Source organism: Haliaeetus albicilla, chromosome 3 (assembly GCF_947461875.1).
Source record: "Haliaeetus albicilla chromosome 3, bHalAlb1.1, whole genome shotgun sequence".
Classification (NCBI taxonomy): domain Eukaryota; kingdom Metazoa; phylum Chordata; class Aves; order Accipitriformes; family Accipitridae; genus Haliaeetus; species Haliaeetus albicilla.
The window spans coordinates 31918297-31931142 of record NC_091485.1 but is presented as its reverse complement, the minus strand read 5'-3'; the positions used below and the strand labels follow the sequence as shown (position 1 = coordinate 31931142).

General features: G+C 39.7%; 1 protein-coding gene across 1 annotated transcript; it reads left to right on the top strand.

Moving 5' to 3' along the window:
* The first annotated feature begins 596 nt into the window (after positions 1 to 596).
* On the top strand, positions 597 to 4240 carry SNAI2 (snail family transcriptional repressor 2). The gene is made up of 3 exons (XM_009920166.2): positions 597 to 929; positions 1498 to 2043; positions 3006 to 4240. The coding sequence occupies exons 1-3, from the start codon at positions 851 to 853 to the stop codon at positions 3185 to 3187; spliced, it is 807 nt and encodes a 268-aa protein (XP_009918468.1). The 5' UTR covers positions 597 to 850; the 3' UTR covers positions 3188 to 4240.
* Positions 4241 to 12846: the final 8606 nt, after the last annotated feature.

The window sequence follows — 12846 nt, the reverse complement described above, 5'->3', positions numbered from 1 at the left end:
CCTTCTGCCTGGAAGGGCTCAGGTTAGGGAGGCAGGCTGCTCGTCTCCAGCCTTCCCTAAACGCAACTATTCAAAGGCAGTTCCCAAACGGAGCAGGCACACAGTCAGTTCAAAGGCTCCCATTAGGTCTGCCGGCTAACCTGTTATCTTGCAATGCCCCCCACCCTCCTTCTGCCCTTAATGAACAGTTTGTTCCATTGCAATTCTTATATCAAACATCTGGAAACCAGACTCGCTTTAAAAAAAGAAAGAAAAGAAAAAAAAAAAAAAAAAAAAGACGTTTCAGTGCCTGTGACTTATCCAGGTCTCTGTCAGAAAGAAAAAAAAAATTCAGCTGAATCGGTAAACTGACCTTTTTTTCAAAGCACTTTGATCAACACATTTTTCTAGACCTAAATTCTACAGAGCAACGTACACCCACTTTGTAGCAGGGTAACGTGCTCTGCCCACAGCTTGCTCCTCCGTTCACAGCTGTCTCCAGCGGGAGGAGCTGAAACCTGAACCAAACCCTCCGAGCAGGGATTGGATCCCTCCTGCCAGCAGCCAGAGAGCCCTCCCAGAAAAACAGCCTGTTTGGAAAAGTGCTTGAGAACATCCCGAAGTGATTGGAGGAGCGGAAAACCCTTCCCCCCTGCACCTGACTAGTGGGTATTTACAGCACTTTTCTAGGCGCCTCTGCACTGCCACTACACGACCACAGTGGATGGACTGCGCGGGGCAGCCAACGCGATAGGGACCGATGCACTCGCAGTGATTGTGCGTGTGCGTGTGCGTGTGCTGCACACCCGCCGGGGACCGTTACGCCGACCCGCGAGGAGAGCCTGGAAGAAGGGCAAAGCCTGCATCCAAAATGCCACGCTCCTTCCTGGTCAAGAAACATTTCAATTCATCCAAGAAGCCGAATTACAGCGAGCTGGACACTCATACAGGTAAGAAAACGAAATCTAACGCCACTGCGTTGCTTCTGAGGTTGCGGTCATTGCGTGGCAGTAATGAGGAGGGGTGGGATTGCTTTTCAGGCTTGAGGGAATAGCTTAGTTCGTGGCTAGCTCTTTTTTCTTTTGCTTACAAGGAGGGAGTTTTGAGAAATATGTCACTGCTGCCCAGAATGAATCATAAAAGTTTGCTCATCCACTTGAACTCAAGTTACTTAGAGAGGATTTGGAGTTTTCCTGTTCCGTATCTGCTGGTGGTGGAATTGAAACTTTTATACAAATCCTTCGGGAAGTTTCACTGCTTCATTGTATCGGGCTGCATAGGTTTAGAAACAGCATGCTGCCTTGAAGAGACTCTCGGAGCTCTAATTTGCCCGTTCAAGGGCACTGTCTCTACCCATCGGAATATATGTATGAACTAGTATTTCCTTAATCCTCCTTACGTTCAGATGACTGTACCAAGTGTTTAAATTATGCACCTTTTAATCCCCCAAATGTTAATTCTGCTGCCTTTTGAAATACTTTTTGGTTCTCTTACCTTAAAATTTTCTTCTTTCTCTAGTGATTATATCCCCATACCTATATGAAAGCTATCCAGTCCCTATCATACCACAGCCAGAGATCCTGAGCTCAGTAGCTTACAATCCCATTACTGTGTGGACTACAACCGGGCTGCTACCGTCTCCATTACCCAACGACCTCTCTCCGCTTTCTGGATACCCCTCATCTTTGGGAAGAGTCAGCCCACCTCCACCTTCTGACACCTCCTCCAAAGATCACAGTGGTTCAGAAAGTCCCATTAGCGATGAAGAAGAGAGAATCCAGTCCAAGCTTTCAGACCCCCATGCAATCGAAGCTGAAAAGTTTCAGTGCAGTTTATGCAACAAGACCTATTCAACTTTCTCCGGGTTGGCCAAACATAAGCAGCTGCACTGTGATGCCCAGTCTAGGAAATCATTCAGCTGCAAGTACTGTGACAAGGAGTATGTCAGCCTGGGAGCACTTAAGATGCACATCAGGACCCACACACTACCTTGTGTCTGCAAGATATGTGGCAAGGCTTTCTCTAGACCCTGGCTACTCCAAGGACACATTAGAACTCACACTGGTAAGAACAACCATTGCAATTGCAGTTTCTTGTTGCTATAACATCAGGATGCCTTTTTGCTATTTTTTTCCTCAGGTGGAAAAACCAGCAGTGTTTCTTTACTAACCTTGAAATGCATCTGCAGAATTTCAAATGTATCATTAAAAGGCTAAATTCTCCCTCTTGGGGAGTGGGTGGGAGGGGAGTGTAGCATGGTCTCATAACTGTGGGCCAGATACTGGCATAAATCAGCATTGCTCCCTTGATAATTATAGGATGGTTTAGCCCATTTCCACTAGCTGAAGGTTTTGCTTTAAGGATTTTATGTTAACTTTCAGGCTTTGGAAATTGCTAACTTTGAGAAGGCTCCAGCTGACTCTGAAATCAAGCAGCAAAAACAGAAAGGCAATGCATGAGGGGCTGCTTTCTGACTCCTTAAGCGGCTGGCAAGTTTTGCATGCGCTATCTCAAGTTCCATGCGCTATCTCAAGTTCTTAGGAACTAGAAACACATCATCACCAAAGTGTTCTTGCTTTTTTGTTCTGTTGAGGTGAAGACTGGAGTTTGAGTGTAACGCTGGGTACAATGTAATGTCTGTACAGCTGTTTGCTGCTTTTCAGTCAAAGCCCTTGTCCCCAGTAATTCACACAGCACTAAGCAGAAAAAGGTCTGTGAAAATATTTGAAAATGCTGGGACGAGCCCAACCTAAAAGTGCTGTCTGCACCTGTAGATGCAGAAGGTGTCAGCAGCTTGTCTTCAGAGACTGCACTTAGCATATTCTGAAAAGACTGAGTTCTGCAACTACAGTCAGCAGTGCTGAAAGCTGTTGTATCTGTGGCCTGATTAACCCTTTATTAGACATTCTTCATTATAACAAATCCTTTCTGTTTGTTTCTTAGGATAAAAGCAGGTTTTACCTGTCCTAAACATGTACTTCTCTTTTAAAGCTTTATCCTCTTTTTGCTTGATGTTTCCTTTTTAGGAGAGAAGCCGTTTTCCTGTCCTCACTGCAACAGGGCTTTTGCAGACAGATCCAATCTGAGGGCTCATCTGCAGACCCACTCAGATGTGAAGAAATACCAGTGCAAAAATTGCTCCAAAACTTTCTCCAGAATGTCTCTTCTGCACAAACATGAGGAATCTGGCTGCTGTGTAGCACACTGAGTCATGCAGTCAATGTTTACCTGGACTCGATGCATTTCTCCACTCCTGTTCCAAATGATAAGTGGAAATCCAAAGGCGTTTTCTCGTCTACTTTTCAGCCAAAAAAACCAAAACACCACCAAACAAGCAACCAAACAAAATAGTGGAAGAACTTAGAATGTCAGTAGAAATGAGCTTTAAGTAGTTCTGTTCAGTCACACATTCGCATTCTTAAGTGTGAATTCTGTAATATGGGGAAAGACACCATGCATGACATTTCAAGTAGATCTAAAGGAAGAAGCATTATCAGCTTTATAGATGAAGCCAAATGTAGATCGTCTTTTCTTGCTTGGAAAAGGCTGCAAAGTTAACAATACATTCCTGCCAAGCCATTTCAACCAAAGAAACAGTGTTTTAAGTGGAACTTTTAATAAAAATACTACCCAAGTGAATTTTGCTAGACACCATTTATCTCAGGTGCCTTAAAAAGTATTCCGAGTTTACCTTAGTAAATGTTTAATATTATTCATTGCTGTGTTTTTTATTTTATTTTATTAGAAGCCGAGGCCTTCATTAATGATCTGAAATGCTTTAAAACTGCATAATTAAGAGAGGAAAAAAAAAGTAAGAGAATGTATGAAAAATTGAAAGCCACAAATTAACCGCATGTGCCTTTTAAAAAAAAAAAAAAAAAAAAGACTGTAGCTTCAAACATTCCTGGTGCATGCTTGACCATCTTTTAATACGGAATAGTTCCTCTAAACTTTAATCTTTTTAAAAAACGGGAATAAGTGCAAGAGAGGGGGTTCACAGGAGTTTGACAATTATTTTTTTTAAATGCACAAAGGAAATGCAATATTTTCAGCATTACCCCTCCAAGTGCCTTTTTTATTGATGATTTTGTAAAGTATGTGGACATAATGTAAATATTTTTATTTTTATATGATTGAATATGTTATGAATGAAAGTGAATTGTTGCCTATAGCAGCATCTATAGATAACTTGAAGAAAGTGTGAAGTGAAATTTATGTTGTTTTCTAGCCACTTTTTTACAATAAACATTTTTAAGTAAGATTTCTGTTGTTTGTTCTAATTAAAGAAAACAACCGTGTCTGGTTTATCAAAGCTTTGGAACATAAAAAATGCAAGTGTCTCTACATGACCAACTGAAGATAAAAGTGAATTTCAGACACGAATCCTTAGTTTACAAGTACTGAACATTAGAAAGGAATATACCCATTGCATTTTAAAACATTTAAAATTATACAGACCATTTTTCTAGAGTCACTGCTTTAAAACACTGTTGCTTTTTTGCTACTTACAACAGTATGACAACAGTGTGAAATATATTTTATCGAAAACATTTAAAGGAAACTTATTTCTTGCATTTTAACAGTTGAAAAGATATTATTAGATCAGCCTTATTATAGTACTTTTCCTGAGACTCTGACATTAGGAAATCTGGGCCTGATCCAAAGTCCATTAAAATCAGTGGAGCCTTACAGGAGTGCAGTAACGTTTGCATGATGCTCTTTTAAAGTAGTAATCAAGTCACAGTATGATTATATGGCCATTTCAGAAAGATTAAAGATATTTTTATTAAAGTATCTTACATATCAGAACTGTCAAGTAAATGTATTATGACTGTGTATCAGCTAATATATCACAGGAAAGAATTATTTAGTAATAAAAAGTAGCAGTATTTTTCTTCAGATTATTTGACTAAGGGCTCCAAGATCTGAACTATATAAAAGCATTACAACATCAGCAAGTCATGTCTCATCATTACTAACTAGTGCAAAACAACACTATTTTCAACTTTTAACAAGTTACAAGCTAGAAAACAGCTAAGCACTAGTTGGCATCCAGTCTAAACACCTCTATGTCTACTTTAGGGTACCAGCTGTAGCAAGTAATAGCAAAACCAAAATTCCAACAATTTAACAAGAATGTTACTGATGGATAAACACAAGGTGCAAATTTCTTGAAAAAGAGTACATTTCAGAAAAATAATGCAACAGACCATGCATGCCTTGTGTCTCCTCCAGAGACATTGAGTCCTGCAGAGGAGTGCTTCGCCAGGGCTGCACTGGAGTAACTTAGGCAATAGGCGCAAGATGGAAGTTTTGTACCTTTCCTCCACAGCAAGCACTGTACTGAAAAAAGATCAGCTCAAATGAAGCTTTTCATGTTCTCCAAGTGTCTTCTGACAAAATATCAAGGTTATAACAACGACTCCCTAGGACCTGTTAGATTTTTTTTCAGGAAATAGCTAGAGAGTTTGAGAAAGATAGGGTTAGGGGGAATTTGTGAGGTAACATTTCAAAATGAACACATGAAGGCATCAAATACCCTTGAAAAGTTTCATGTGGTTACTCTATTGATTTGCACTTCCATGTCATTCTCTTTGAAGTTCTTAGGCTCCAGCAGCTCTTTGTGCAGCTTTCTCTTCCCAGAGCAAATTTTACCGGAGTATGAGTAAAGCTCTGGCAGTCAACAGCTATTTGTACTGTCAAAGTTCTAGGTTTGCTCTCCTGTGTCATGTCACAAAGGCTTTTCCATTGTTTTAATTCACACTTTAAATTCTCTACGCCCATAATAAATGAAATAGCATAAGAGCTTGACTTCTTGAATGAGTGGAAATGCTACTGTTGTCCTTAAGGGAAATCAGATGAAAACTTCATCAAAATACAGTATGCTAAACAAAACACAAGTGGAACTGGTCTGATTTGGAGATGACAATTAAGATATGCTACTTTGCATGCCTGTAACACCTGTACTCATAAAACACAAAGATGGGAAAGGCTAGAAGCTCTTCTGGCTCATCTCTTTAATTGAAACAGAGTGCTCTATCACAGATCCCTAGCTCTCTGTCCAGTTGCAGCATAAACTTCCCAGGCAGCTGAATTTCTCTGCTTTTCCTGTGAGTCTGCTTTCTATTTGCTGTCAGGACATTTCCACAAAACATTTTCCATTAATAGTTTTACCTCATTACTCTAGAAATGCCCTTCTGTACCTGCACAAGCTATTTATCAATGTAAATTAAATTCTGTTCTGAGCTGTTGGTGGATGGCTCCTGCACCTTTCTCAAAACATGAGGGAAAAGCTCCCTCCATGGTGAATCTACCTACTGAATCTTTTTGACCATTGCTACATTTCTCACAAGATATCTCTCGTTCTATATCCAAATAATCAACTTCTAAAGTCTTTCTTAGGAAAACATGGTCCCCATGCTCCGAATACCTTCATTGCTTTTTTCTGAAATCAATCACTCTTTCACTTTTAATTTTTGACACCATTGCTAAATGTGATTCTTTAAGTGAAAAGTTAAGCTATCAAAAGGCCAGCCTCTCCTCTAAAGGCACCTGCATGATAGCAACCTATATACAACATGATTCATAGCTTTTTTTAAACCCTTCACTAATGAGTTGCTTAGAATCAGTAGTTCAGGGGAAGGAAGTTTTGCCCAGAGGTTACTCCAAATGCTCTAAATACTTATCTTTTTGGTTATATGATTGTCCATTACAGGCATGCCCATGAGGGCTAGACCCTTCCTTCAGTATGTTCTGGCAATTTACTTTCACCTCCTGAGTGTATTATCAGTGTGCGGAGAAGAGCTGAACCACCACAGCACATGTGCAGATACAAGTCGAGTGTGTGAGTTTCCCAAGGCTGGAGGCAATAATTGATTCACTTTCATTTCCTCTTTTCTCCTCCCTTGCTTCCATTTGGGAGTGCTTTTCACCTCAGAGGCTGCAAACTGAAGTAGTACGTGCATGAAATTAAGACAAAACAAAGTACACATTTATGCTAAAACCACTGCAATTATCCTACCAACTAATCTGGTGTTCAGAAGAGCATTTTATGCTCTCACTAAAGGGTTAAAATAAATGCCTCTCAGATTAAGGCACCATGAAATCTGTCTTCTGTATTTTACTCTGTTATTTGGTTTATTATAGTTCCTGTTATCATTAAGCAAGCTCAGGGCCTATTACTCTAAGCTCCATAAAATCATATAAAAAAGAAACACTCTAAAGATCCTCTAATTTTAGTTAAAAAAGGAAGGACAATGGGAAACCTGGTGAACCTGATGTCTTGTGCTACAGCCGATTTCCCCTGCCACAAAAACAAATCAATATTTCATCTTAAAATATATTTTTATTTTTCAATAAGAATTTTTCAATGCTGAACATTACTTCTTTAGAAATATTGCTGTTTACTAGCTGTCCTGGATGTTTGGTCTTGTGTCTTTAAAGTAGGTGGTTTAATAGTTAAAATATATAAATTACAATTCTGGTTCACAGAAATATAAAGAGTGGAATTTGAGAGGCACACTCCAACCTGCGTTCATTGTAATATCAAATGACAGCTGCAAGAAATAAGAACAGACCAAGTGCAAGTGAAATCCCAGAGTCACAGAATGGTTGAAGTGGGAAGGCACCTCTGCAGATTGCATAGTCCAACCGCTCTGTTCAAAGCAGGGTCGGTGGAGTAGTTTACCCAAGACTGTGTCCAGTTGGGTTTTGAGTATCTCCAAGGATGGAGACTCCACAACCTCTCTGGACAACCTGTTCTGATGTTCAATCACCCTTGAAGTAAAAAAAAAGGGTTTTTTCTTCCATTTAAATGGAATTTCCTGTATTTCAGATGGTGCACGCTGCCTCTTGTCCTGTCACTGGGCAACACTAAGAGTCTGCCTAAGTCTTCTTTAGTCCCTCTCATCAGGTATTTATACACATTGATAAGCTCTCCCTTGAGTTTTTTCTTCTCAAGCTGTCTCAGTCCCTCCCATATGAGAGATGCTCCAGTCTTGGCCTTTCAGTTGGACTCACTCCAGTATTGTCATGTCCTTCTTGTACTGATGAGGCCAGAACTGGACCCTATGCTGCAGATGGGTTTTGCCAGTGCTGAGTAGAGGTGGAAAAACTACTCAGTTTCTGATGGGATGCTGATAGAATGCCTAGAGGTTGCGGAAACTATATGAACTGTAACAGAGTACAAACAAAAATGATGCTTGCATGCCCTATCTTGTCTTCACCCAAATTTCAATTCATTCCAAATCTCTACAAAGTCATCAGGAACTTTGAAGGGTGTGGAGGACAGGATTGTGTTTTCTGGGAGAGCGAGAGTTGGCCTGTCCTGTTGCAGGGGACAGCATTAGGGTGCCTCAGGTGAGTGTGTGCCATGGGTTTCTTAAAGGGGTGCACATCTTGCTGCAGAGGCATATCCTTTTTGAGACACTATATGAAACACAGCTCAGCAAAGTCTTTGAGGCCGTGCTGCAGCCCAGTTGTGTCCTTGCATGCTGTCCCTTCTAAGAGACATGTAGCCATACCATGCTAGAGATTAAAAAATAAATAAAATAAAAATGCATAGTGGTCTTGTTTTTATTTGTTTGGCAGTTTGGTCACCTTTTCCTTTCCACTTACCTCTTCAATAATTCAAGAATGTCATCCAAACCAATACTTTTTTCGTGTTTTTTCTTCTTCTGGTTCACTCACTATTTTGGGTACAAAACCATAAGTATATGGTCCTTCTTGGCCTCCTTTTATTTTCCTCAGGCCTCTGTAAGACAAAAGTTATTGCAAAATGGAACAGTTGATTTCTGTCACCTCTCTCTCCTCTCTCCCTTTTACCTGGGCATTGAATATATCCTATCTCTTCTCTTTGTTCCTTTCTGCTTTATATGCACCACCAGAAGTCTGTCCAGTGTGTACGGTAAGTAACTGGGAGGTGGATGAAGATCAGAGTTTGGCAGTCCTTGCCAAGAGGGAATAAATGCCCTTTTGTATCTGTCATTTATGCAAACATATTTTTACACCTTTCTGTCAAAAGAAGACACAAAAGACAGCAGTCACATGAATGCCAGCTCAAATTCACATGGCCTCCATCATTTTTAGTAGCCTTCACCTTGTAAGCTTGGAAGAGCAAAAGAGGTACATGCAGCCATTCACACAAGTAGACATGCAGCTGGCCAGCCTGCACATTCAAACATGCAAATCCTTTCACTGCAACCCTAATTGGGGGAATCTGCTTCAGAAAAACCGGCAGAGAGATCCCCCATTTCATCACTAGAGCCATACATCAGTCAAAAAAGGTGGGTTTAAATGCAAGCACAAGGGTGCTGTCAAGCAGGACAAAGTCAAAGGAGGGGGCTCTTCAAGTTGTTTGCCCATCCACTCAGCATAGGAAGGACTGAGAACACCACACATTCTGGATCAGACTACTTTCCTAGAAATTTAGCTTTATATTACTCATGCCATAAAACAGAGCTTTTTGTCTAGCTGAAGAAGGCTACAGAAAGTCATTCCTCACCTTGCTAAGCCTCTACATTCTTCTCACTTCCCATGTTTTAGTCCCTTCTGTTACATTTTTCTCTGCCTTACATAGGAATCATCTTCTTCCCAGATATGGCTGACAGGGGACCAGACTCAGGGGAACACATGCCTTTTAACATTTGATAGATGTGGGCATTGCCACGTCCTCTAGCCAGCCCTAGACCTGGGTCCGAATAACAAATACATGCTACATGCTGGGCCGTCAAATGGCAGCAGCTCCCAACCATCACCTTTTCACGTCTTCTTCAAAGGCATGACCTCGGAACGCAGGAGCTTGGCCTAACAAATACCTCACAGAGAAGTGCCTACATCTCACCGAGTCCTGTGGGTTCCCAGTACAAGCACTGAACATCAGAGTATGAAGTCACAGACATCTGCTAAGTCGCTAATAAGAAGCAGTTAAAGTATAGAGTTGCACTGCAATTAGCTCAGATTTTGCACATGTCCCTAAATTGAAGTAAATTCCTTTGAATGTAACCTGCCCTCTCATGTGGACTGGCAGATCACCCACAGCTGACAATGAATAAAGAGTTAGAAGAATGAAAAATGACAGTTATTAAGTAACTCCAGCAAAAATTGGATGAATAGCAATCAAAAACTTAAAGTAATAATATTATGCATAAAAGACTAATAAAAATGCCCCCCTCTGTAAAAGATAAATCATATTTAGCATTGAATCATTAATTTTTTAGATCTTTAAATGTTACAAAAAGATATTTCGGAAGACAGTTCACCAAGATTTATAGCAAAGCATTCACTATTCATCCATAATACATGAAACCGGGCCAGGCTGCTACGTCCCAGGGAAATTAAAAAAAGAATCTTGTGACTTGTGATGGACATTTTGGTGGTGTTTGTGAAACAACTTGGCATCTCAGTCCAGATCATAACTAGCTCTGACTGGACAAGGCCCACACTCAAAAACAGTTAGGATTTTTTGACAGCCCTGACTTACTGACAGAAAATAACTTTTTTGGGAAAATGGCTTTCAGCTTCTAGGTAGTTTCAAGAAATTGCTCCACTCCTTTTCTCTGTCCCCACTTTTCCCACTATTGGCAGAAAAAATAGTTGATACTAATTTTTTTTTTTTCCCAGCGACATCTCCTCACACATTACAAAATCACCACTCTAGGTTCTGGTTTGGTGGTTACAGCAGAGAGCCATGACTGAGGGCTGCTTCCGAATATTTGAACCCAAATGCTCTGTCTGTCCACAGAGTATGTCAGTATGTCACACTGGCAGGATAACATGGGTTCTGGGAATAAAGAGAAGAAAAAAAGAGGTCTTAAGGACTGTTTAAATGTCAGCCTTCATAAGAGAGCATCCTATTTAATAAGTATTTACAAGCAGTAAATATCAATCACAAATTACCTTCCAGGTCAGTCTTCTGTAACAAGAGAAACTCAGAAGTTCAGCATCACTTAGCTTTGAGAAGAAATTTTGACTCCAGCTAAGACTGTAGCTGACAAATCAGGTATGTCTGATTACTATTCTTATTGCCACAAAATACAATGGGAACTAAGGATGTTGTAGTTGTTCTTTAATTACACAAATAGAAAATATGAATAACCGGAACATCCAAAATCATGATGTACATGTACAGGATTAAAATTGGGAAAATATTTTAAGAAAAGTCTCTGCTACAATTCTGGTTTGTTTTTTTTTTTTTTTAAATCTAAAACTTTTAACTAAAAATATATTTCCACTCTTTGTCAGGTTTTAAAAACAATAATAATCATATTTTCTCTCAAATAAAGCATTCTTTTCTGATTTTGAATAAAAAAAGAGTATTATTCCTTCTACCAGACTTGCTTAGATCCCATAAAGCACTGCAGGGAACTGGGTTATTTAAAAAATCATTATAATATGCTCTTACTGTTTTTATGTCTATGTCTGGCATTCTGGTGGTGAAAAATCTCTTATGTACAGGGTAACCTAGGATTGTCTCACACAGTGATTTTCTCCCAGTGAACTTTGCATTTGCCACTGCCAGAAGCAGTATTTCAAATCTATATGGACATTTGTTAATGGAAATGGCAATTTTCAATAATGCTTTGCCACAGTACAAACCCATGTACAACATCAGAAGTATTATTTGCTTAGGTTTGTAGGATTACAAAGGAAGTAGAGCCAGAAGTCTGTAAGCCAAGGAATTTTGTTCTTCCTAAAACACTGCCCTTTTGCAGGTCTAGGGGTCTTTTCTTCTAGTAAACCCTTTTTTTTGCTGTATAATGTCCTGGTTTTGGCTGGGATAGAGTTAATTTTCATCTTAGTAGCTGGCACAGTGTGTTTTGGATTTAGTGTGAGAATAATGTTGATAACACACTGATGTTTTAGTTGTTGCTAAGTAGCGCTTATCCTAAGTTAGGGATTTTTCAGCTTCCCATGCTCTGCCAGCAAGCAGGTGCACAAGAAGCCGTGAGGGAGCACAGCCAGGACAGCTGACCCGAACGAGCCAGAGGAATATTCCATGCCATAGAACTTCATGTCTAGCATATAAACTGGAGGGAGCTGGCTGGGAGGGGCGGATCGCTGCTCAGGCCTCAGTCAGCAGATAGTAAGCAATTGCATTGTGTATCACTTGTCTTTTCTTGGGTTTCATGTCTCTTTTTTTTTTTTTGTTATATCCCTTTTCATTAAAATTATTATTATATTATTATTGGTTTTGTTGTTATATTTTATTTTACTTTAGTTGTTAAACCATTCTTATCTCAACCCACAAGTTTTACTTCTTTTTTTTGATTCTCTCCCCCATCCTACAGGGAGCTGGGGGAGTGAGTGAGCGGCTGCATGGTGCTTAGTTGCTAGCTGGGGTTAAATCACTACAATAATCACGCAGGCTGGAGAGGAACCAAATCATTTGTAATGAGTTCTTGCTTTTTTCTGCCTTTTGCCTTGCTACAGTTTGTATGTCAGGTTGCTGTGCTAACAATGATGTGGTTGCAATGCAAAGTTTAGGTTTTTTAACTTCTTTCTTCATGCTTTTTGTTATGCACTGGTGGAAAGAATATACCCTATTTACTTGTCATTTAGGTCAGGTTCAAGTGATTTTTGAAAACATAATTCTCTGCAGATTTTTTGATAATTGCAGACATAACATTAAATCTGAGCTCCCATATATCTGAGAAGCTTTTTCCATTCATCTTTGGTAAATGCCTTTCCATCTTCTTTATATCTCACTGTTTAAAACATAAAGTAAAAATTTCACAAGAGGTCTCTTCAACACAACCTGAAATTATGGATCTTCTCTTTGCATTTTTAGATGGTGTGCTCAAGAAGGGAAATCCTGCTTGTACAATGCTTGCTGCTGCATGTTGACACTGTAAGAAGAAAAAGTATTAC

Excerpts from the sequence above, each read along its gene's own strand:
- SNAI2 (XM_009920166.2), top strand. The coding sequence starts at position 851 with ATGCCACGCTCCTTCCTGGTCAAGAAACATTTCAATTCATCCAAGAAG. Across the intron at positions 930-1,497 it reads CGAGCTGGACACTCATACAG|TGATTATATCCCCATACCTA; the intron begins GTAAGAAAACGA and ends TTCTTTCTCTAG. Across the intron at positions 2,044-3,005 it reads ACACATTAGAACTCACACTG|GAGAGAAGCCGTTTTCCTGT; the intron begins GTAAGAACAACC and ends TTTCCTTTTTAG.